At 45.8% G+C, this 25,590-nt stretch overlaps 1 protein-coding gene across 1 annotated transcript; it reads left to right on the forward strand.

The window, feature by feature from the left end:
* Nucleotides 1-11,698: 11,698 nt before the first annotated feature.
* Nucleotides 11,699-25,348, forward strand: PRRT1B (proline rich transmembrane protein 1B). Its single transcript, XM_077147283.1, has 4 exons — nucleotides 11,699-11,774; nucleotides 20,003-20,583; nucleotides 21,430-21,576; nucleotides 22,817-25,348. Exons 1-4 carry the CDS (start codon nucleotides 11,765-11,767, stop codon nucleotides 22,964-22,966), a joined length of 888 nt encoding a protein of 295 aa, XP_077003398.1. The 5' UTR covers nucleotides 11,699-11,764; the 3' UTR covers nucleotides 22,967-25,348.
* Nucleotides 25,349-25,590: the final 242 nt, after the last annotated feature.

Here is a 25,590-nt window from a genome sequence, read left to right on the forward strand (position 1 = left end):
GAAGGCAGTTTGGCGGTTCCTCAAAAAGCTGAATATAGAATTGTCATACGACCCAGCAATACCATTGCTGGGAATATACTCAAAGGACTTAAGGGCAAAGACACAAACGGACATTTGCACACCAATGTTTATAGCAGCGTTATTTACAATTGCAAAGAGATGGAAACAGCCGAAATCTCCATCAACAGAAGAGTGGCTAAACAAACTGTGGTATATACATACGATGGAATACTATGCAGCTTTAAGACAGGATAAACTTATGAAGCATGTAATAACATGGATGGACCTAGAGAACATTATGCTGAGTGAGTCTAGCCAAAAACTAAAGGACAAATACTGTATGGTCCCACTGATGTGAACAGACATTCGAGAATAAATTTGGAATATGTCATTGGTAACAGAGTCCAGCAGGAGGTAGAAACAGGGTAAGATAATGGGCAATTGGAGTTGAAGGGATACAGACTGTGCAACAGGACTAGATACAAAAACTCAAAAATGGACAACACAATAATACCTAATTGTAAAGTAATCTTGTTAAAACACTGAATGAAGCTGCATCTGAGCTATAGGTTTTTGTTTTGTTTTGTTGTGTTTTGTTTTGACTTTACTATTATTACTTTTATTTTTGTCTCTATATTAACACTCTATATCTTTTTCGGTTATGTTGCTAGTTTTTCTAAACCGATGCAAATGTACTAAGAAATGATGATCATGCATCTATGTGATGATGTTAAGAATTACTGATTGCATATGTAGAATGGTATGATTTCTAAATGTTGGGTTAATTTCTTTTTTTCCATTAATTAAAAAAAAAAAAAAGAGAAGGGGTAATTGGAGCTGAAGGGATACAGACTGTACAACGGGACTGGATATAAAAACTCAGAAATGGACAGCACAATACTACCCAATTGTAATGCAATTATGTTAAAACACTGAATGAAGCTGCATGTGAGGTATAGGTTTTTTGTTTTTTTTTCTTTCTATTAATGTTTTAATTCTTATTCTGTTGTCTTTTTATTTCTTTTTCTAAATCGATGCAAATGTACTAAGAAATGATGAATATGCAACTATGTGATGTTATTAAGAATTACTGATTGTACATGTAGAATGGAATGATTTCTAATTGCTTTGTTAATTCTTTTTTTAATTAATAAAAAAATAAAAAAATTAAAAAAATAAAATAAAATAAAATAAATTAAAAAAATTAAAAAATAAAAAAAACTTTTTTATTAATTAAAAAAATTAACAAACAAAACATTTAGATATCATTCCATTCTACATATACAATCAGTAATCCTTAATATCATCACAAAGTTGCATATTCATCATTTCTTAGTACATTTGCATCAATTTAGAAAAAGAAATAAAGGACAACAGAAAAAGAAACAAAATGATAATAGAGAAAAAAAAGACTATACATACCATACCCCTTACCCCTCGCTTTCATTTACCACTATTTTTTCAAACTGAATTTATTTTAACATTTGTTCCCCCTGTTATTTATTTTTATTCCATATGTTCTACTCTTCTGTTGATATAGTAGCTAAAAGGAGCATCAGACACAAGGTTTTCACATTCACAGAGTCTCATTGTGAAAGCTATATCATTGTTCAATCATCATCAAGAAACATGGCTACTGGAACACAGCTCTACATTTTCAGGCAGTTCCCTCCAGCCTCTCCATTACATCTTGAACAAGGTGATATCTACTTAATGCATAAGAATAACCTCCAGGATAACCTCTCGACTCTGTCTGGAATCTCTCAGCCATTGACACTTTGTCTCATTTTATTCTTCCCCCTTTTGGTCGAGAAGGTTCTCTCAATCCCTTGATGTTAATTCTCAGTTCATTCTAGGGTTTTTCTCAGTCTTTTGATGCTGAGTCTCAGCTCATTCCAGGATCTTCGTCCCACGTTGCCAGGAAGGTCCACACCCCTGGGAGTCATGTCCCACACAGAGAGCGGGAGGGTGGTGAGACTGCTTGTCATGTTGGCTGGAGGGAGAGGCCACATCTGAGCGACAAAAGACGCTCTCTTGGGGGTGACTCTTAGGCCTATATTTTAAGTAGACTTGACCTATCCTTTGTGGGGTTAAGTTTCATGTGAACAAACCCCAATACTGGGGGCTCAGCCTATAGCTTTGGTTGTCCACACTGTTTGTGAGAATATCAAGAATTCAACTTGGGGAAGTTGAATTTCTCCCCACTCTCACCATTCCCCGAAGGGGGCTTGCAAATACTTTTCCAGTCACTGATCAAATCATTCTGGGATTCATCGGGGCATCACTCTGGACAAACCAACAAAATCTCATGTCCTACCTGAGATTCCAAGAACTTATGACATTCAATCAAACTATCTACATGAGTTATATTAGGAAATGCTCTAGTCAAAATCTAAATTTTGTAACAAATAAACATTTTTTGCTTTAGTCTCACACATAAGGTGACATTTTAAAGTATTAATTATCATCTATTTTCAGCATCCTGCAATAATGACATTTCTTTGTTCTTCCTCATGCCAAAACCTTTTTAAAATTTGTACATTGTACATTTCACTATTATTATACACTCTAGGCATTCCTAGATTATACCATCTCGATCTTTACCATCTATCTTTCTTTCTGATTTCATTTATGTCCCCAGCCCTCCTCCCTCTATCATTCTCACATGCAGCTTCATTCAGTGTTTTAACATAATTACATTACAGTTAGGTAGTATTGTGCTGTCCATTTCTGAGTTTTTGTATCCAGTCCTGTTGCACAGTCTGTATCCCTTCAGCTCCAATTACCCACTATCTTACCCTATTTCTATCTCCTGACGGTCTCTGTTACCAACGACATATTCCAAGATTATTCACTAATGTCGGTTCATATCAGTGAGACCATACAGTATTTGTCCTTTAGTTTTTGGCTAGTCTCACTCAGCATAATGTTCTCAAGGTCCATCCATGTTGTTACATACTTCATAAGTTTATTCTGTCTTAGAGCTGCATAATATTCCATCGTATGTATATACCACAGTTTGTTTAGCCACTTGTCTGTTGATGGACATTTTGGCTGTTTCCATCTCTTTGCAATTGTAAATAATGCTGCTATAAACATTGGTGTGCAATGTCTGTTTGTGTCGTTGCCCTTAAGTCCTCTGAGTAGACACCTAGCAATAGTATTGCTGGGTCACATGGCAATTCTATATTCAGTTTTTTGAGGAACCGCCAAACTGCCTTCCACAGTGGTTGCACCATTTGACATTCCCGCCAACAGTGGATAAGTGTGCCTCTTTCTCCACATCCTCTCCAGCACTTGTCATTTTCTGTTTTGTTGATAATGGCCATTCTGGTGGGTGTGAGATGATATCTCATTGTGGTTTTGATTTGCATTTCTCTAATGGCCAGGGACGTTGAGCATTTCTTCATGTGCCTTGTGGCCATTTGTATTTCCTCTTCTGAGAAGTGTCTGTTCAAGTCTTTTTCCCATTTTGTAATTGGGTTGGCTGTCTTTTTGTTGTTGAGTTGAACAATCTCTTTATGAATTCTGGATACTAGACCTTTATCTGATACATCATTTCCAAATATTGTCTCCCATTGTGTAGGCTGTCTTTCCACTTTCTTGATGAAGTTCTTTGATGCACAAAAGTGTTTAATTTTGAGGAGCTCCCATTTCTTTCTTTCTTTCTTCAGTGCTCTTGCTTTAGGTGTAAGGTCCATAAAACTGCCTCCAATTATAAGATTCATAAGATATCTCCCTACATTTTCCTCTAACTGTTTTATGGTCTTAGACCTAATGTTTAGATCTTTGATCCATTTTGAGTTTACTTTTGTATAGGGTATGAGATACGGGTCCTCTTTCATTCTTTTGCATATAGATATCCAGTTCTCTAGGCACCATTTATTGAAGAGACTGTTCTGTCCCAAATGAGTTGGCTTGACTGCCTTATCAAAGATCAAATGTCCATAGATGAGAGGGTCTATATCTGAGCACTCTATTCGATTCCATTGGTCGATATATCTATCTTTATGCCAGTACCATGCTGTTTTGACCACCGTGGCTTCATAATGTGCCTTAAAGTCAGGCAGCGTGAGACCTCCAGCTTCATTTTTTTTCCTCAAGATACTTTTAGCAATTCGGGGTACCCTGCCCTTCCAGATAAATTTGCTCATTGGTTTTTCTATTTCTGAAAAGTAAGTTGTTGGGATTTTGATTGGTACTGCGTTGAAACTGTAAATCAATTTAGGTAGAATTGACATTTTAACTACATTTAGTCTTCCAATCCATGAACATGGTATGCCCTTCCATCTATTTAGGTCTTCTGTGATTTCTTTTAACAGTTTCTTCTGGTTTTCTTGGTATAGGTCTTTTGTCTCTTTAGTTAAATTTATTCCTAAGTATTTTATTCTTTTAGTTGCAATTGTAAATGGAATTCGTTTCTTGATTTCCCCCTCTGCTTGTTCATTGCTAGTGTATAGAAACGCTACAGATTTTTGAATGTTGATCTTGTAATCTGCCACTTTGCTGTACTCGTTTATTAGCTCTAGTAGTTTTGCTGTGGATTTTTCAGGGTTTTCGATGTACAGTATCATATCATCTGCAAACATTGATAGTTTTACTTCTTCCTTTCCAATTTTGATGCCCTGTATTTCTTTTTCTTACCTAATTACCCTGGCTAGAACTTCCAACACGATGTTGAATAACAGTGGTGATAGTGGACGTCCTTGTCTTGTTCCTGATCTTAGGGGGAAAGTTTTCAATTTTTCCCCATTGAGGATGATATTAGCTGTGGGTTTTTCATATACTCCGTTTATCATTTTAAGGAAGTTCCTTTGTATTCCTATCCTTTGAAGTGTTTTCAACAGGAAAGGATGCTGAATCTTGTCAAATGCCTTCTCTGCATCAATTGAGATGATCATGTGATTTTTCTGCTTTGATTTGTTGATATGGTGTATTACATTAATTGATTTTCTTATGTTGAACCATCCTTGCATACCTGGGATGAATCCTACTTGGTCATGATGTATAATTCTTTTAATGTGTTGCTGGATTCGATTTGCTAGAATTTTATTAAGGATTTTTGCATCTATATTCATTAGAGAGATTGGTCTGTAGTTTCTTTTTTTGTAATATCTTTGCCTGGTTTTGGTATGAGGGTGATTTTGGTTTCATAGAATGAATTAGGTAGCTTTTCCTCCACTTCAATTTTTTTGAAGAGTTTGAGCAGAGTTGGTACTAATTCTTTCTGGAATGTTTGGTAGAATTCACATGTGAAGCCGTCTGGTCCTGGATTTTTCTTTTGGGGAAGCTTTTTAATGACTGATTCAATTTCTTTACTTGTGATTGGTTTGTTGAGGTCATCTATTTCTTCTTGAGTCAAAGTTGTTTGTTCATGCCTTTCTAGGAACTTGTCCATTTCATCTACATTGTTGTATTTATTAGCATAAAGTTGTTCATAGTATCCTGTTATTACCTCCTGTATTTCTGTGAGGTCAGTGGTTATGTCTCCTCTTCCATTTCTGATCCTATTTATTTGCATCTTCTCTCTTCTTCTTTTTGTCAATCTTGCTAAGGGCCCATCAGTCTTGTTGATTTTCTCATAGAACCAACTTCTGGTTTTATTGATTTTCTCTTTTGTTTTCATGTTCTCAATTTCACTTATTTCTGCTCTAATCTTTATTATTTCTTTCCTTTTGCTTGCTTTGGGGTTAGTTTGCTGTTCTTTCTGCAGTTCTTCCAAGTGGACAGTTAATTCCTATATTTTTGCCCTTTCTTCTTTTTTGATATAGGCATTTAGGGCAATAAATTTCCCTCTTAGCACTGCCTTTGCTGCATCCCATAAGTTTTGTGTTTTCATTTTCATTCGCCTTGAGATATTTACTGATTTCTTGTAATTTCTTCCTTGATCCACTGGTTGTTTAAGAGTGTGTTGTTGAGCCTCCAAGTATTTGTGAATTTTCTGCCACTCTGCCTATTATTGATTTCCAACTTCATTCCTTTATGATCTGAGAAAGTGTTGTGTATGATTTCAATCTTTTTAAATTTGTTGAGACTTGCTTTGTGACCCCGCATATGGTCTATCTTTGAGAATGATCCATGAGCACTTGAGAAAAAGGTGTATCCTGCTGTTGTGGGGTGTAATGTCCTATAAATGTCTGTTAAGTCTACCTCATTTATTGTAATATTCAAATTCTCTGTTTCTTTATTGATCCTCTGTCTAGATGTTCTGTCCATTGATGAGAGTGGGGAATTGAAGTCTCCAACTATTATGGTAGATGTGTCTATTTCCCTTTTCAGTATTTGCAGTGTTTGCCTCACGTATTTTGGGGCATTCTGGTTCGGTGCATAAATATTTATAATTGTTATGTCTTCTTGTTGAATTGTTCCTTTTATTAGTAGATAGTATCCTTCTTTGTCTCTTTTAACTGTTTTACATTTGAAGTCTAATTTGTTGGATATTAGTATAGCTACTCCTGCTCTTTTCTGGTTATTTGCATGAAATATCTTTTCCCAACCTTTCACTTTCAACCTATGTTTATCTTTGGGTCTAAGATGGGTTTCCTGTAGATGGAATATAGAAGGATCCTGTTTTTTAATCCATTCTGCCAGTCTATGTCTTTTGATTGGGGAGTTCAGTCCATTAACATTTAGTGTTATTACTGTTTGGGTAGTACTTTCCTCTACCATTTTGCCTTTTGTATTTTATATGTCATATCTAATTTTCCTTCTTTCTACACTCTTCTCCACACCTCTCTCTTCTGTCTTTTCGTATCTGACTCTAGTGCTCCCTTTAGTATTTCTTGCAGAGCTGGTCTCTTGGTCACAAATTCTCTCAGTGATTTTTTTGTCTGAAAATGTTTTAATTTCTCCCTCATTTTTGAAGGACAATTTTGCTGGATATAGAATTCTTGGCTGGCAATTTTTCTCTTTTAGTAATTTAAATATATCATCCCACTGTCTTCTCGCCTCCATGGTTTCTACTGAGAAATCTACACATAGTCTTATTGGGTTTCCCTTGTATGTGATGGATTGCTTTTCTCTTGCTGCTTTCAAGATACTCTCTTTCTCTTTGACCTCTGACATTCTGACTAGTAAGTGTCTTGGAGTATGTCTATTTGGATCTGTTCTCTTTGGGGTGCGCTGCACTTCTTGGATCTGTAATTTTAGGTCTTTCATAAGAGTTGGGAAATTTTCAGTGATAATTTCTTCCATTAGTTTTTCTCCTCCTTTTCCCTTCTCTTCTCCTTCTGGGACACCCACAACACGTATATTTGTGTGCTTCATATTATCATTCAATTCCCTGAGTCCCTGCTCATATTTTTCCATTCTTTTCCCTATAGTTTCTGTTTGTTTTTGGATTTCAGATGTTCCATCCTTCAGTTCACTAATCCTAACCTCTGTCTCTTGAAATCTACCATTGTAGGTTTCCATTGTTTTTTTCATCTCTTCTACTGTGTCTTTCATTCCCATAAGTTCTGTGATTTGTTTTTTCAGACTTTCCATTTCTTCTTTTTGTTCATTCCTTGCCTTCTTCATGTCCTCCCTCAATTCATTGATTTGGTTTTTGATGAGGTTTTCCATTTCTGTTCGTATATTCTGAATAAGTTGTTTCAGCTCCTGTATCTCATTTGAACTATTGGCTTGTTTCTTTGACTGGGCCATATCTTCAATTTTCCTGGTGTGATTTGTTATTTTTTGCTGGCATCTAGACATTTAATTACCTTAATTAGTTTATTCTGGAGATTGCTTTCACTTATCTTACCTAGGGTTTTCTTGCTAGATGAGTTTGTTGTCTATCTGTTCTTTGACCTTCAGTTCAGCTTTTTCTGGGCCTCTAGCTTAAGTTTTGTTTAACAGAGGGCAATTCAGTTCTTGTTTTCCTGTTTCTTGACCTGCTTGTAAGGTGCCTTTTCCCTCCCCACCCTTAGGAGGATCTGCATAGGTATTACAGACTCCAGCTGGGTTTTCCTGAACTAAACTGGCCTCCTATGGGGGGAAGGAGTCACCTGCATCAGTTTTCCCTGAGGGTAAAACCCAGCAGGTTGAAAGACTTTCCCGTGAAGTCTCTGGGCTCTGTTTTTCTTATCCTGCCCAGTATGTGGTGCTTGTCTGTCTGCGGGTCCCACCAGCAAAAGATGTTGTGGCTCCTTTAACTTTGGAAGGCTCTCCCTGCTGGGGGCGTAGTGGAGACAGAGGAGAGGTTGTAGGCTGGTTTTAACGGCTTCAAATTGCCAAGCCCTGGGGTCTGAATTCCTTGAGAGAGGGATTCCACCTGAGTTGTGTTCACCCCTCTCCTGGGGAAAGCTCAGGCAGGAGACAGCCCTGAAAACAGCCTGTTTCTGTGTATGCCTGGGGCAGCTGTGGCCTGTGTAATCCCGCCGCTGAAGCCAGAGGCAGCTAAGCCTCTGTAGAAACAGCCACAAAAGCCTCCATTTCGTCCCCTTTCCTCTTTTTCTGTTAGCCCAATAAGCAACCTCTGCCTTGACCAGTTTCACCTGAGCTGGGGGCCTATTTTTAGTAGTCAGAATTTGTTTATTAACGCCACAATTGGTGTTTGGTTGGACTCAGTCCCTGCTACTGTTGGAGTGTCTTTCCTTTCCCTCCAGGAAGCCGCCTGTCGGGGAGGGGCGCTGGGCACCGGCCACAGCAGCTTGGGGAACTCACTGTTCTGGAGACTCGCAGCCGGTCCAGCTGGTCCAGACTGGGGTATGCTGTGTGTCCGGTCACTGACGTGGCTCCGGGAGCTGTTCTGTACTGTTTCTGGTTATTTAGTAGTCATTCTGGAGGACGAACTAAAATGCGCACATTGCTAAGCCGCCATCTTGGCCCCCTATTATTTATTTTTATTCCATATGTTCTACTCATCTGTTGGCAAGGTAAATAAAAGGAGCATCAGACACAAGGTTTTCAGAATTACACAGTCACACTGTGAAAGCTACACCATTATACAATCATCATCAAGAAACATGGTTACTGGAACACAGCTCTACGTTTTCAGGCAGTTCCCTCCAGCCTCTCCATTACATCTTGGATAACAAGGTGATATCTACTTAATGCATAAGAATAACCTCCAGGATAACCTCTCGACTCTGTTTGGAATCTCTCAGCCATTGGTACTTTGTCTCATTTCACTCTTCCCCCTTTTGGTCAAGAGGAAAAAAACATTAATTTGAGCATTTAGTCACTATCATTGCACACTCTAGGCATTCCTAGATTATACCATCTCAGTCTTTATCGTCTATCTTTCCTTCTGGCTTCATTTGGACCCCCGCCCTCCTCCCTCTATCATGGAATGGATCATTTTTAAACACCCCCCTCATTTATACAAGAAAAGTTACATTCAGTAATAATTACAAAATGAAATAAGGAACAGTGGCCTGAAAAGAAATGTAGACATTGAACATTTTCTTTTATTGAACTTCAGATAGATAATTATGCCATTAAAATGATATCATAAATAATACTTACAGAAAGGGAATAATGTAATAGATTACTACTGAAGTCATATAAATGTATTTTTTCTTCAAAAGAGAAAATCCCTTACCTCCATGTTAGTCTGTTACAATAATGCCTAATAAAGTTACAGTTTAACAATTAAATAAGAATAACAATTAGAAAGAATAAATTTTAAGTTATTACTCCAATTCGGTAAAACAGTTCAGGTACGAAATAAAATTCACACCTTCTAACTGTTCACACTATTCACTGTTTTACATTTTAAACACAAAAATGCCTCTGGTCACATTGAATGAGAGAATTGAGGTAACTAGACCCATTTCTTCATCATTAGAGTCACTGTGCTCTCATTGTTTATTTCAAAACTGCCCTCCAAATGCAGGAATGCATAACACTCCAGCGGAGAGCGCCTGAAGGGAACCTGTGAGACTCAGTCCCAGCACGCTGGGAACCATTGCTTAACTGGGAGTTCTCTAAGCTAATTTCCATTTAGAACAAAATGTCTACTAAAAGATGCTTTGAAGTTTACGTATATATTAAAAGTCAACAGAAACAGCAGCTATTGTTTAGAGCTTAGACCAACAAAAGACTTTTCATACAGGAGCATTTTATCACTGACATTGTTTAGCGTTATTGGCACATGGTGATGGAAAGGAGAGTGACTTAAAAAAAAAAAGGCTTTATCATTGCATTTAAATCCTCTTCAGACAGTGTGCCTGCTGTCTGCATGTGGGTGGACGGTTCCTGCCTTTCATGGTGTGTCAGGGAAAATGATGTCTTCCCGCTCTTGCTAAGCTCTGGGTCGTTTCTCTCTTGGTTAGCTTCTGCCTCTCCTCTCACCTCTGAAACCAGCTCCCTGCAGTAAATTCCACGCAGTTCCTGTTTTCCTGGTAGAACCCTGGTTAGCCCAGTGTGAAATCTTGCTCGTGTCTCTGAAGACTTTCACTCATGGTGGTGTATTTCCCTGTGCACTCTGCTATTCAGGATTGTGAGCTCATCTTCAGTGGTGCTTTTTCTGTAGGAATCTTGTCAGCTAGCCTTCATCCTACTAGAGTAGTTTTGTGTTTGCTTTGGCTAAATCCCAGACCTCTTTCCTGTTACCACTTTTTAATATCAATTTCTAGTGGGTTTCCGGACCAGCCACATGGATAGACTAAATCTGAACCCCATACCCATGTGAGGAGCAAGCCTGTGGTTTCACCTCCCAGGGAAATTTTATTTCCTCATTTACAGCCTAGCCTGGGTCACCATCTCCCTTGTCACTTCTATGAGCCACGAACAGATTTTTTTTTCTGTCCATCTCTCTTCATCCCAGACACACAGACCCCAGGTTTCCTCTCCTGTCCCCACCTGACCTTCAAACTCAAGTCCTACTTCACTGGGACAATAACCCTGGTGAACAGCCCACCCAGGGGCTGCTGCCTCTTGTCAATGGACTTATCAGTTACTCCCTTTTAATTCTTGATTCCTGGGGATGTTCCTTACAGTCTGGGAGCTCAGCCATGGATTTCAAGGTATGTTTGACATGTGACTACAGTTTATCTAGCATTTATTTCTAGGTGTTTGTATTGAGATGTGATTCAGGGTTTCCAGTCTGGTGAATTTCAAGTTAGTTCCACTGACATTATTTTTAAATCCGGGAGATTTCACATTAGAATCTGCATTTCTGGCTTCTTTTGAGGGGAGGGGAGAAGGAAGATGTGGTAACTAGGACCCCCACAGTCCTTGCGGTCCCAGTCAAAGCCAGCTCCTACTCTCCTGTTTGCCTAAGTCTCCACCACTCCTTACTGCCTCACGGGTGGCCTGCGCCCCATGGGTGCTTGAATTTGCATTCCTGACCTTCTGCTCCATACCCACTCCAGCTCAGCCCCAGCGCTGCCCAAAATCTCGTCCAAGAACTACCTTTTCACCCCGCCCCCATCCTTACCCGGACCCCCCGCGCAGAGGCGAGACCCTCCACCAGGCTGTGACTTGGGGTTGCGGCACGCAGGCCAGAAGTGACGGGCACGCGGTCTGGGCCCCGGGGAAGAAGGCGGCGGCTCCGCAAAGCGTCGTCCACCCGGGGCCCGGGGCGGCGCGGGGTCCGGGCCGAGGCGTGTGAGGACGCAGGTTCGGGCTGCGCGCGCCAGGGCGCGAGGGGAGCGACCTGTTGACACAGCCGTCGGCAAACAAAGCGGTCAATTATTAACCGGCCGCGCGGCCGGCACCAGGAAACCGGAGCCGGCGGCGAAAGGAGAGCCGGGCCCGACCGTGGCGGGCGCGGGGCCGGGCCGGGGAGGCGCGGGCGGAGGGAGCCGCCGCAGCCCGGCCGGCACCAGCACGGGGCATGGAGTCAGGTGAGGGCGGCGGGCCGGGGGTCCCGGCGCTGGGGCCGCGCGCGGAGGAGGAGGGGAGGGCGGCGCGCCGGGGCCGGGGGAGAGCGGGGGCCTGGGCCCTGGGGGCGGCTTCTGCCTCCTCCCGCGGGGCGTCGTCCGGCCCGGCCCCGCGACCTCTTCCCCCCCGGGGCTGGGCGGCCAGGCGGCTGCTGGGGAAAGTTCGTGCAACTTTGGCTGTGCCACCCCTAGCTCTGCGGGCGCCCCTGCCGGAGGGCTGGGCAGGGCGAAGCCTTCGCTGTGGTCAGAGGGGCCCCCTCTAGGGTGGGCCGCAGGTGCCCTGGGCGGAGGTTTTTCTGTGGGCATTTTCCATCCCCCCACCCCCCCCATCCTTCCTCCCAGGGCTTTGTTCGGCTCTGGCCCGGCTGCGATCCTTAGAGCAGAGGGCTGGGGCGACCGGCCAGGGCGGGAGCGGAGCTGGAGCCCAGGGCAGAGAGCCGGAGAGCGCCCCCCACCCCGCACGCAGACTGACCCCGAGACGGAGAGGGGCGGGGAGAAGCCGGTGCTGCTGAGGGCTGGGCCTCTGCCCGGGCCGGCAGCAGGTGAGCTGGGCTCACCTCCGAGAGGCCGCGCCGGGCTGGAAAGATGCGCCGGCAAGGAAGCAGGGTCTGGGGGTGCTGGGGTGGGGGCAGGTGGGTGTGTGATGATCCCAGACAGCAGGAGTTCCCAGGCAGGGTGGGGGTGGAGGGTCGTGACGGCAGCTGGACCGGGCGCCGCGGGAGGTGCCGAGTCGGGTTGGGGTACCCCCGCCCCCCCGCCCTGCTGAACCTGGGGGTGGGGCTCCCAGGTCTCATCCGCGACCGGCTCCCCGTTGATGCTGCCTGACCCTTACCACCACCACCCCTCGCCCCCCAGAACACCCTCCCCCAAGAGCGCTGAGCACCGCCTCCCTCCCCTCCGCCCCCGCTCGGGTGTCAAGAACCCTGAACCCGAGGCCGCAGCCCCACCAGCAAATTTATTTACTCTGCGGCTCTATCTCCGCGCCATCGGGCCAGGTATTTGCCCAGGCAGGACCCAAGGAACCTGCGGTTTTTGTTTGGATAACTGAGGCAGGAGCTCCGCTGAGCCCGGCGGGACGTTGGCGTGTCTGCATCACGAAGGATGGGACCCTGGCGTGGGTCTAACTCACTGAGGCACAGATTACCTCCTCTAGTCTCAGTTTTCGCATCTGTAAAGTGGAGATAATACAGAATAAAAGCACGTCAGTGGGCCACGGTGGCTCAGCAGGCATTCCATGCCAGAGGACCCGGGTTCGTTTCCCGGTGCCTGCCCATGTAAAATAAATAAATAAATAAATAAAATTTAAAAAAAGCACAGCAGAGGATGACTTGAGTTAACATATAACAAAGCTCCTGGAAGAGAACCTCTTCATATGTTCACTGGTAGTATTTTTTGTTTGTTTGTTGTACGATGGGGCCACATTTCATTATTTTTCCATGTGAGTAGCCCATTATTGCACCACCATTTGTTGAATTTCTGTTTGTTTTGGGGGGAAGTGCATGGACTGGGAATCGAACCCAGGTCTCCCGCATGGCAGGCGAGAATTCTACCACTGAGCTACCCTTACCCCTCCCCTTCACTGTTTGTATTTTTAGATCCTTATTACTATTATTATCCTCTTTTTACCAATGAGGAAAAGGAAGCACAGAGTGGTTGTGGCTTGCTGGTAAGGTCACACAGCCTGAGTCTGGGAGCTCTTCCCCCATTCAATGTTAATGTGGATGTGATGTCTCTGCAGACTGGTCAGCACCTAATGAATATTTGATAATGGTAGCTGCTGTTCTTGGCACCTTTGGGACTATTCACTTGGACCTCTTTCTCACAAGGCTTCATTGACTCACTAGCACCTGCTGAAAAACATGGTATTTTCTTAAGAGTTGGAGTACAAGGTTGCTTCTGTGTCTAGAACAATGCCTGGTAGATGTTCAATAAATGCTCTGGGATAGAATGGTAACTGGCTAGGTCCTGCTTCTGGTAGTCGCATATGCAAAGCGAGATTTTCAACTTTTATGTCCCAGGTGATAGGTTTCTGCTGAAAGTTGCATAGATAAGTCAGCCAGCCTCACGGGTGGGGGGGGTGGGGGGGCTGAGAGATAGGGCCTTTGTCCTAGGCAGCAAACACACCTCATTTTTTCCAAGGTTCCTTTTTTGTTGCCTCAGTTATTTCAAACCTCCAGCTCTTGTCCAAGCTGGAATGAGTGAGGCTGAGGAGTTGCTCCAGAGGTCCTGAGAGCATTTAACAAGCTCTCTAGAGGGTGTGGGGCCTGGCTGGCACCTCCCCCTAGGGCATTTAGGTCATCCTCACCCCTAAGCAGGACAGCAACCCTCAAATCTCCCATGGACTCCTCCTGGAGGAGCCCCAGCTCAGGGTCAAACTTAAAAGGCACAAACTTCTCTGACTTTAACTGCGGACCTAATATCCCAATAGCTTTCATTTTCCCTACTTATTCCAGATTCCCCAAACTGACCATTCTATTTTCTCATCTTCCAATTTCTTCCTAATGTCAGGTAATGGTAGCCAATGTTAACTGGCCGAAACGCTTTACCAAGGTTCCTGGGGAACCATCGTAGAGGCTGCCAGCCATAGCAGCATCCCACTGTAGGGCTGTTTTGCCGTTGATTTGGCCAGTCCTCTGTTGATGGACATTTGGGTTGTTTCCAGTTTGGGACTATTGCAAATAAAGCTGCTATAAACATTTGTGTACAGATCTTTGTGGGGTCATGTTTTTATTTCTCTTGGGTAGATACCTATGAGTTGGAACAGCCAGATCAGATGTGAATGGATGTTTAACTTTTCAAGCTACTGTACAACTTTTCTGAAGTGGTTGTATATTTTACTTTCCCATCAGCAATAGATATGAGTTCCAGTTGTTTTACATACTTGCCAAGACTTGCTACAGCCAGTTTTATTTTGTGTTAGCAATTGTAATGGGTGGGTAGTGCTATCTCTTGTGGTTTTTTTTAAATTATTGTTGTTTTCTCATTGTGGTTTTAATTGGCGTTTCCCTGATGACCGATGTCACTGGTCTTTTCAGTTGCTTAATGGCATTCATACATTTTCTTTTGTGAAGAGTGAAAATATTTTGCCTGCTTATTGGAATAGTTGACTCATAATTGAGTTGTAAGAGTTCTGTATACATTATATATATATTCTGAGTATTTGTATAAATTCAAATATTTATATAAATATATTATATATTGTTCTAGTTTGCTAGCTGCCAGAATGCAATATACCAGGAATGGAATGACTTTTTAAAGGGGGAATTTAATAAGTTGCTACTTTACAGTTCTAAGGCCGAGAAAATGCCCCAATTAAAACAAGTCTATAGAAATGTCCAATCTAAGGCATCCAAAGAAGGATCATCACAAATGGTTCCCAGTTCAGCAAGATCTAAGGTATCACATTTGTCCTGAGCTCTGCAGATATCTTACCTCATTACAAGAACAGCAGTTTCATGGTGGATTCCACCTGGATAATTCTTTGCCTTCAATTGCAAATTGAATAAAATATAGTGTTGAAGATTTGCTCCATGGTATGTCACCATTCTGCTGTCTGCCACCACCATCACATCCACAAACCGTGGATAGGGTAAAAAACGCTTTGTTCTTCGGTGGGTCCTCTTTTCCCCTGTGCTGTCCGCCTTGTTATGATAGGCAGAAAAAGCTTTTGTTGCTAAACTAAGGCCAATGAAGTTCAGGGCTTCTCTCTCAGCTGGAAGGGCACATGGTGAACACAGCGTCATCTGCTAGCTTTCTCTCCTGGCTTCCTGTTTCATGAAGCTCCCCTGGAGGCGTTTTCCTTCTTCATCTCCAAAGGTCGCTGGCTGGTGGACTCTGCTTCTCGTGGCTATGTCGTTCTCCTCTGCTCTCTCTGAATCTCCTTCATTCTCCAAAATGTTTCCTCTTTTATAGGATTCCAGTAAACTAATGAAGACCCACCCAAATGGGTGGAGACACGCCTCTACCTAATCCAGTTTAACAGCTGCTCTTGATTAAATCACATCCCCAGGGAGATGATCTAATTATAGTTTCAAACATACAATACTGAATAGGGATTAGAAGAAACAACTGCCTTAACAAAATGGGATTAGGATTAAGACAAGGCTTTTCTAGGGTACATACATTACTTCAAACCAGCACATACATATTCTGAGTATTTTCTTCCAGTCTGTGGCTTGTCTTTTCATTTCCTTAATGGTATCCTTAGAAAAGCAAACATTTTTAATTTTGATAAAGTCTGGTTTATCCATTTTTTCTTTTATAGATCATGCCTTTGGTACTGTTTATAAGAAATCTTCATCTCTTGAAAATTCACAAAGATAATCTATGTTTTCTTCTAGGAGTTTTATAGTTTTAGGATTTGCATTTAACTTTTTGAGATACATTTCTATATGTGGTGTGAGGTACATTTTGAGATAATTTCTGTATGTGGTGTGAGACAGGAGTCAATGTTTACTTTTATTCTACTGAGATAACCAGTCGATCCTGCACCAGTTATTGAAAAGGCTTTCCTTCCCCGTTCAATTTCTTATCAGTTTAGGAAGATGTTTGCAAAGTAGGTTTAACACTTGAAAAATCAGTCAAGTTAATTCACCGTACTAACAGAATGAAGGAGAAAACCCATAGGATCATTTCAATAGATGCAGAAAAAACATTTGAAAACCCCAACACCCGTTAATGATTAAAACAAAATTATAGAAAACTGAGAATAGTAGGGAACTTATTCAAATTGATAAGGGACATCTGTGAAGACCTCCAGCTAATCTCAGACTTGATAGCAAACCACTGAGTGGCTCACCCCACTGAGGTCCCTCTGCCAGTAACACTGTCCCATCCCCCCCACCTCACACCTCCTCATACTTCACACCAGGATGAAGTCCCCAGCTTGCCGCATCTGCTTCCTCTGCTCCTTCATCTCCCAGGCAGCTGCTGTGGCAGCCCTGACCACTCTGGGCCACGGGTGTTCCTTTTTGTATGTGCCTCTCTCCCTATTTTGTAAACAATCCCAGAAGGCCAACACTTTGTAGTTCCAGCCTTTTGCAGCAGAGTATGTGCTCAATAGTGAAAGAGGAAAGGAAGGGAAGATGAGGCTGAGATGAAGCAGTCACAAAAGGGCCCCAGACATGCTAAGTTATGCAAGGCCAGTGGCGTTCTGTGGATGGCATTGCAGGCAGAGGGCACAGTATGGGCCAAGGCTTGGGCCACATACGCCACAGCAGGCCTGTGGGTTGCAGAGCAGGTCTCTGTGTGGGACGCTGGCTGCTGGGAAGAGGTGGGGCGGGTGGAGCTTGGAGACTCAGAACTCCTGCCTTGGGGGATCCTCTTCACAGGCAATCCCTGACCATTGTCTATAACTGCCAATTCTTTCCAGGCCCTATGCTTTATTCTTTTGGTTGCAATTGTAAATGGAATTTTTTTTCTTGATTTCCCCCTCAGATTGTTCATTACTAGTGTATAAAAACACTACAGATTTCTGAGTGTTGATCTTGTAACCTGCCACTTTGTTGTACTCATTTATTAGCTCTAATAGTTTTGCTATGGATTTTTCAGGGTTTTTGACACATAGTATATCATCTGCAAACAGTGAGAGTTTTACTTCTACCTTTCCAATTTTGATGCCTTGTATTTCTTTTTCTTGTCTAATTGCTCTGGCTAGAACTTCCAACACAGTGTTGAACAACAGTGGTGATAGTGGACATCCTTGTCTTGTTCCTGATCTTAGGGGGAAAGTTTTCAGGCTTTTTCCCTTTGAGGATGATGTTAGCTGTGGGTTTTTCATATATTCCCTTTATCATTTTGAGGAAGTTCCCTTTTATTCCTATCCTTTGAAGTGTTTTCAACAAAAAAGGATGTTGAATTTTGTCACATGCCTTTTCTGCATCAATCAAGATGATCATGTGGTTTTTCTGCTTTGATTTGTTGATATGGTGTATTATATGAAATGATTTTCTTATGTTGAACCATCCTTGCATACCTGGGATGAATCCTACTTGGTCATGGTGTATAATTTTTTTAATGTGCTGCTGGATTCGATTTGCAAGAATTTTGTTGAGGATTTTTGCAACTGTATTCATTAGAGAGATATTGGTCTGTAGTTTTCTTTTCTTGTAATATCTTTGTCTGGCTTTGGTATGAGGGTGATGTTGGCTTCATAGAATGAGTTAGATAGCTTTCTCCTCTTCAATTTTTTTGAAGAGTTTGAGCAGGATTGGTACTAATTCTTTCTTGAATGTTTGGTAGAATTCACATGTGAAGCCATCTGGTCCTGGATTTTTCTTTTTGAGGAGCTTCTTAACAACTGATTCAATTTCTTTACTTGTGATTGGTGTGTTGAGGTCATCTATTTCTTCTTGAGTCAATGTTGGTTGTTCATGCCTTTCTAGGAAGTTGTCCAATTTATCGACATTGTTGAATTTATTAGCATAAAGTTGTTCATAGTATCCTCTCATTACTTTATTTCTGTGGGGTCAATAAGACCTGAATCTTATTGATTTTCTCATAGAACCAACTTCTGGTTTTGTTGATTTTCTCGATTGTTTTCATTTTCTCAATTTCATTTATTTCTGCTCTAATCTTTGATATTTCTTTCCTTTTGCTTGCTTTGGGGTTAGTTTGCTGTTCTTTCTCTACTTCTTCCAAATGGACAGTTAATTCCTCGGTTTTTTACCTTTCTTCTTTTTTGATATAGGCATTTAGGGCAATAAATTTCCCTCTTAGCACTGCCTTTGCTGCATCCCATAAGTTTTGATATGTAGTGTTTTCATTTTCATTTGCCTCGAGCTATTTACTGATTTCTCTTGTAATTTCTTCCTTGACCCACTGGTTGTTTAAGAGTGTGTTGTTGAGCCTCCACATATTTGTGAATTTTCTAGCACTCTGCCTATTATTGATTTCCAGCTTCATTCCTTTATGATCTGAGAAAGTGTTTTGTATAATTTCAATCTTTTCAAATTTGAGACTTGCTTTGTGACCCAGCATATGGTCTATCCTTGAGAATGATCCATGAGCACTTGAGAAAAAGGTGTATCCTGCTGTTGTGGGGTGTAATGTTCTGTATATGTCTGTTAAGTCTAGCTCATTTATTGTAATATTCAAATTCTCTGTTTCTTTATTGATCCTCAGGGGACCTATGCTTTAGGAAAAAGTCTCCTCCCACCCCACCCAAACTGACCTGGATTATATCTGTTTTACTCATCTGCCTATAAACCTTGAGGCCACTTAGAAAATCAGCCTCCAGAGCCAGATGTCAGCTCTGGGCTGCCCACCCCTGCTGTGGGGCCTTGAGTGCTCACCCGGGGTTGGGGAAACACCCAGCACTCTCTTCCAGGGCGTTTCACTGGCACCTGTCTGAGACCCAGAGGTGATCATCTGGCCAGGATGTCCGCAGGAGGTGCAGGGGACCTTAAGGATTTGCTGAGCCCTGCTTCGGTGCCTCCAGAGTTGACTGTGTGAATGCTGGAGGCCAGGACCAGGGCTGAAAGGTGGATGGGAAACTGAGGCCTGGCCTCATGCTGCTGGGGTCATCTCTCCACACACTGCCCCCTCCTCTCTCTGGCTCCCCTGTGCATTCAGGGGACTCTGTTCCTTCCAGTCTTGGTGAGCACATGGCTTTGGTGGCCTCCTGAGTCCTCCATGTCACTCATTAGAGCCTAGAATCTCCTGAGCACCCACCTCTCACCCATAACTCCTAGTCCATGCCCCCAAGCCAGAATCTGATTGGCCCAGTTCACCTCAGACCAGCTTCCCCCTCCCCACCCCGCTTCCCCCTCCCCCCCCACTCCCCCCCCCCCACCCCGCTTCCCCCACTGCCCCCATATCTGGGGCCAGCCTATGAGATAGCTGCCCTGGGCCAGTGCTCCTTCCCCGGGCCAGTCCTCTGGCCACAGGGCCATGGGGGTGGGCCCAGTCTCCCAATGGATTGAAGCTGGAGCAAGTGTGGGGGGCTCAGGGCCCTGGCATCAGTCTGTTTGACATCCCAGCTCAGCTACTCACTGTGACCTCCAGCGCCGTGCTTACACTCTGAGCCTGTTTTCTGGTCCCATCATTGCACTTGTGAGGATTCACCGAGGGCCTGGCCCAGACCTGGCTGAGCACTGTTAATATGAGTGCACTGTTAATATGAGTGCACGATGAGGCACGATCAACGTCTCAGCTGTGTCCTGGGCCTCACAGCGCCTGCCATTTCTCCCTAGGACCCGAGGCAAGAGGGGGCAGCAGTCCTGCAGACCCTGAGGGCCATGGCAGCCCAGAACACCCGGAGCTCCCGCAGCTCCCGCGCCGCCCGCAGCTCCTGGATGAGGACAGAGGGGCCAGCGAGGAAGGGGCCGCCGGGTCTGCGGAGGGGAACAGCGCCCCTGGCCGCGCTGCAGGGAGCGAGCGGACCCCAGAGGAGCCCCCGTCCGACCCCACGGCCGACACCTCGGCAGCGCCGCCGGCCCAGACCGACGCCCCCGCCAACCCCCAGGCCGCCAGCGAGGCCAGGCAGGGGCCCAAGCTGGCGGCCAGTGGGGTCCCCAACATCGGCTTCGTGGGAGAGCCCCCGCCCTACGCCCCGCCCGACCCCAAGGCCGTGCATCTGCTCTACCCGCCCTACCCGCAGGTGCCTGTCCTGTACCAGCCTGGGCCCTCGCCCCAGGCCCTGTACCCGCCGCCGCCCGCCGGGACACCCCTGTACCCCTCGGGGTCCTCCTCGCCGCTCTATGCACAGGGAGCGCAGCCACAGCCCCTCTACTCACAACCCGGGGCCGGAGGAGGTGCCTTCCCCTTCCCCATGGTGAGTGGGGCTCAGAGCCCAGCCCTGGGCAGTGTGGGGAGCAGGGCTGCAGCCTGGAGTGGCCCCCTTGGTCGCTTGCTCGTCTACTCACACTCACTCACTCTCCCTCATGCACTCATTCAATCAGTAGCTGGTCACTGGCTGTCATCAGGAAGTGTGCAGTCTGGTGGAGGAGGCTGGAACACAGACTAGAGGCCACTGCAACCCCTGTAAAGGGGGCTTCTGTGCACAGAGGAAGAAAGGGATTCCTTGGCCTGGGATAGGGGGCAAGCCAGGAGGTTTCTCAGAGGTAGGGACATTTGGGTTCTGAAGGGTGAATAGGAGGGTTCAGGCAGAAAAGAGAAGGAATGGCACTGCAGGTCAAGCCTGGTGTGCGCTGGAAAAGATGCTGTTTGCTCTGCTTAGTGGGCACGGTTGGAGGAAGAAGGCAGGATCCATTGTGAGGGGCCAGGGGCTTTGAGTGGAGGTGACTGGATGAGATTTCCATAAAGAAGCAAGCAACCAACCCCGGGCCCCCTGTGAAGGAGAGATTGGAACCCTCCCCTAGTGGGGAGACCAGTGAGGGCTATGAAGACACATGGTGGTTGAACCCTGGACAGGAGCCATTTATAGAGGGCAGATCTGAGAAGACTCCTGGGGATGAATGAGGGGCCAGGGTGCAGGAGGGAGGGTGGAAAGGAGCCGTGACCCAACGCCTCAGTGACTGTGGCCACCCTGATGGGGGCAGGAGGTGGGCCCTCCGCGGCCCTTGCCCTCTGTGTCCTCCCCCATTGCTGAGCCTCACGCCTGGTGGAGTCTGGATGTTTGGCCTGGCTCCCTCCTGCACTGTGGCCTCTGCCCCCACAGTACAACAGCAGCCCTGTGGCCGGCGTGCCAGCCCCTGCCGCCGTTGAGCACAGGCCCCTGCCCAAGGATTTCATGATGGAGTCGGTGCTGGTGACCCTGTTCTGCTGCCTGCTCACCGGGCTCATCGCCATCGTCTACTCCCATGAGGTAGGTGGAGCGGGGTAGGGCCCCCACATGCGGCCGCCGGCGCCTCCGATGGCTCCCAGACGCCCTCCCCAGCAGTAAGGTCTCCAGCATCTCTGATTCAGGAGGGAGTGGGAATCAGGTAATCAGTATCCAGCTGTGTGTGGGTCCTTGCCCCTCTGCACTGGGTACCTCCTCCCTTCTCCTCTAGCCCCTACCGCAGAAGCTCTGTTCTAGAAAGTCTGCTGGAACTAGTCCCAGCAAAGGTGTGAGTGATTGACAGGGCCCAGGGTGCTCCCATCCTGGTGGAGGCTTGTATTTTATCATGGAGTGGCGCTTTCTGCCCACCCATCTGAACGTCCACTCATTTCTTCATCCACCCATCCACATCCATCCATCCATCCGTCCGTACCCCACCCCAGCCACCCATCTACCCACCCACTTCTCTATTCATCCATCTATTCACTCATCTGTCTACTCACCCATCTTTCCATCATCCATCCATCCATCCATCCACCACCCCAGCCATCCATCCATCCACCCACCCACCTGCCCACTATCTCTCTAGCCTCCACCCACCTACCTGCCCCTGCATCCATCCCCCTTCTCATGTCATTGAGCGCTGACTGTCTACCAGGCGCGGAATTAGGCCTTGAGGATTTAGTGATGATTTGATGTGTTCTAATAAGAACTGAAGGAGGCACTTCTCTCTGGAGAATGACTTGGCCAGGTAGGCCACAGCCCTTACTTCCCTCTGCCGGCCAGCTCCCCTGGTCATAAGCAGTACAGGACTGTGGGGAGAAGACAGCCCTCAGGACAGCTCAGTAGTCAAGAGTGGGACTCTGGAGACAGACTGCCTGCCAGTGAATTGTGGCTCCGCCATCAGCTGTGTGGCTCTGGGCAGGCCATTCAACCTCTCTGAGCCTTTGTTTCCTTAACTGCAGAGTGGGGACAACAGTGAATGATCCCAGCCTCAGGGTTGTGAGGGTGTAGGAGATGAGGCCAAGGGTGTACCAAGACATGGTTCGCACCCTCCAAGAGCTGGTAGCTGTCCCCTCCATCACTCCTACTCCTCCCTTCATCCTACCACTTATGAGCTGTGTGGCTTGGGCAGGTCCCTGGACTTGATGGGGTATCAGTTTTCCAGTCTGTTAAATGGGGTTCACCTTCCTCAGGGCAGGGGCCTGGCCCTGGTGGTGTCAAACCATGAGGGCGTGGAGGCTCTGTGTCCACTCAGTCCCTCGCCTGCCCTGTGTCGTTGCAGACCCGCGCGGCCCTGAGCAGAGGTGACCTGGCCCAGGCCGAGGAAGCGTCACGGAAGGCCCGCTCACTTGTGCTCTTCAGCCTGCTCTTCGGGGTCTTTGTGTCCACCAGCTGGGTCATCTACGTGGTGGTGGCACTCTACCTCCCCTGAGGGCTGGGGGCCCTGGGTTTCCCAGCCTGGCCAGGCCTTTTCCATAGACTCTGACTCCCACCAGCGGCCAGATCTTGCTTCCAGAGGGGGCTCCGGGGCCAGAAGACGGGGGGCTCTGCCATCCCCAGCAGTTTCTGGGTCCAAGGAGGCCCAGGCACGCCTTTTCCTGAGGCCTCCTCCTTTGTTCCTGGGACCCCAGGGCTCACCAGAGGGACCGAAACCCCCGCTGTCCTCAGAGCCATCTGGGAGGGACCTTGCAGCTCCAAGTCCCCACCTCCTCCAGCCTGCTCTGGATCTCCAGTGCAGAGCTGTCAGTATTTATTTTTCCCTGTGGGAGAGCTGAGAGGAGCTGCCACCTCCTCCTCCTCTCTCCCTGGTAGTGTCACCTCTGGCCCGTCCCCAGAGATGGGGTCTCTCATGCCGACCCCATGTCTAGAAACCAAGGCCACTATGTCTGGTCAATAAATGAAACATGACACCCTGTGCACAGCCTCACATTGCTACTTCCAGTTTTACCTCCAGGGTGAGCGGCATACCTGCCCACAGCTGCGGTTCCCACGCCTGCCCGTCTGAGATGCTGTGAGGATGTGGGCAGCCCCAGCAGGGTCTGTTGGTTGCACACCCTATGCATTTCCAATAAGAGGTGATGGTGCTTCTCCCTGGACCGGCTTTCCTTTCCTACTGCCCCTCAATCCTGCTTACTCCCTCCCTCTGCAGGTCCTTCCGATCCTGTTCCACCCCATCTGCACTCTCTGCTCCCCCATCCCTGTCTCTAACTTTGTGATCCGAAGAAGGGGAGTCGGCTGGGACTGTGTGTGTTGAGGGCTGTCCTAACTGGGGAGCGCTCACCCCAGGTCATCCCCAAGGCTGTGGATGGCCAGTAGGGATGTATGTCGTGCCTTTGCATCAAATGCCAGCCACGCTGCTCCAGCCAGCTGTGGTCCCGAGAACAGCTGTCCATTTTAACAAGATTAAGAACCATCTGCATGGAGAGAGGAGGAGGGAGGCTGAGGGCTGGGGGTATCTGCAGGGCTCTGCAGCTTCTCAGCAAACTTGCCCAGCTTCTAGCCCATTCAAGGCGTTTCCAATTTCCCATCTGTGAAATGGGGTGATGATACAACCTGCCCGTGGTGTGGCAGGGCAGACTCGGTGAGATGGCCTGAGGGGTTCAGGGCTCTGCCTGACTCGGAGAGCACGCCGGGAGCCCTGCTGCCAGGACTGGGGATGAAGGTTTCTGTAATGTCCTTGGCCCAAAAGTGCTGGGACAGCTGGGAGGAAAGCGCTTATCCTGGGCCCAAGCCAACCATCAGCGAGGGGGAGCAGATGCATTTTCCTGGTGCCGGGTGGAGCTGAAGCAGGAGCTGAAGCAGGAGAGCGCCCCATCCCAGCGCTTCAGGGGCCCTGGTTGCTGGAGAGACAGACATAAGGACGCAAGGAATGAGGAACAATGCTTGCGGTCATGAGGTGGCCTGGTCCAGAATTGGGAAACTGAACACTAAAATGCATCCACAAAAGGAGGAGGAAATCATTTTTTTTAAGTGGATCAATGATGCCAAAAAATATTTGATAAAATTCAATAGCCACAGTTATTCTCACTGAACTTTTAAGTAAAATCAGAATGGAAATAAATCATCAAGATCAGTTGTCCTCCAACTTTAAAATGTATATGAATCACCTGGGGAATCTTGTTAAAATGTAGATTCTACTAAAAAGTTTAAAAACAAAAAAATAAGTAAATTTGTAAAATGTAGATTCTGATGTAGTAAATAGGGTCCAAGATTCTGCATTTCTAATGAGCTCCCATGTAATGCTGAAGCTGGTATGTGAACCAACAGCAAATGGCACATGAAATGGGACATGATTAAAACCATTAAAAGCCATTAAAATCAGGATCCAGCTACAGATGCCCCCTAGTGTCTCTATTATTCAACCTTGTTTTGAAGTTCCAGCTAATGCAAAAAGCAAGAAAGTGGAATTTGTCATATGAAAACTAGACAGACAAAATGATTCACTTAGCTGGAATATCCAAGAGTCAATGAAAACATTTAAAACTACACATAGAAATCCCATTCAGAAAGTGGAAGGGTGCGCCACCGAAGGGAGGGGAAGCTCATAGGAAGAGAATGTGGGAGGCAAGTGAGGAAATGACCCGAATGGATGACACTACGTTTCCGTTTTATATGGGGCAGAGGTCTGACACAGTGGGGAGCGGGTATGCATTGGCCAGGGGGCTCGTCCTGTCTGAGACGCTGCCTCTCCCGGACTGAAGTTGGTTTACCAGCTGGCACAGCCATCTGCAGTTCTCCAGGGTGCCTTCCGTTTTCTCCAAAAGCCTCTGCAAGTCAATTTTTCTTAAACTTTTTTTGTTGTTGTATAATATATATACAAAGCAAAGAGAGAAAGAAGCAATAGTTTTCAAAGCACTCTTCAACAAATATTTACAGGACAGAAGTCAATTGTTTTTGTCCTCTTGGAAAGGGGGCCCTCCTGGCAATGCCCAATGCAGATGGCCATTTTAGTTTACTTAACAAGCAATAACCATTCAAAAGTGGGAACATTTAAAATTCCATTCGAAATAATGACCAAAACAGTTAAATCTCATGATGTATTTAACAAGAATCAGG

Source organism: Tamandua tetradactyla, chromosome 2, assembly GCF_023851605.1.
Source record: "Tamandua tetradactyla isolate mTamTet1 chromosome 2, mTamTet1.pri, whole genome shotgun sequence".
In the NCBI taxonomy this organism is placed as follows: domain Eukaryota; kingdom Metazoa; phylum Chordata; class Mammalia; order Pilosa; family Myrmecophagidae; genus Tamandua; species Tamandua tetradactyla.

Excerpts from the sequence above, each read along its gene's own strand:
- PRRT1B (XM_077147283.1), top strand. Across the intron at positions 20,584-21,429 it reads GTGCCTTCCCCTTCCCCATG|TACAACAGCAGCCCTGTGGC; the intron begins GTGAGTGGGGCT and ends CTGCCCCCACAG. Across the intron at positions 21,577-22,816 it reads CCATCGTCTACTCCCATGAG|ACCCGCGCGGCCCTGAGCAG; the intron begins GTAGGTGGAGCG and ends GTGTCGTTGCAG.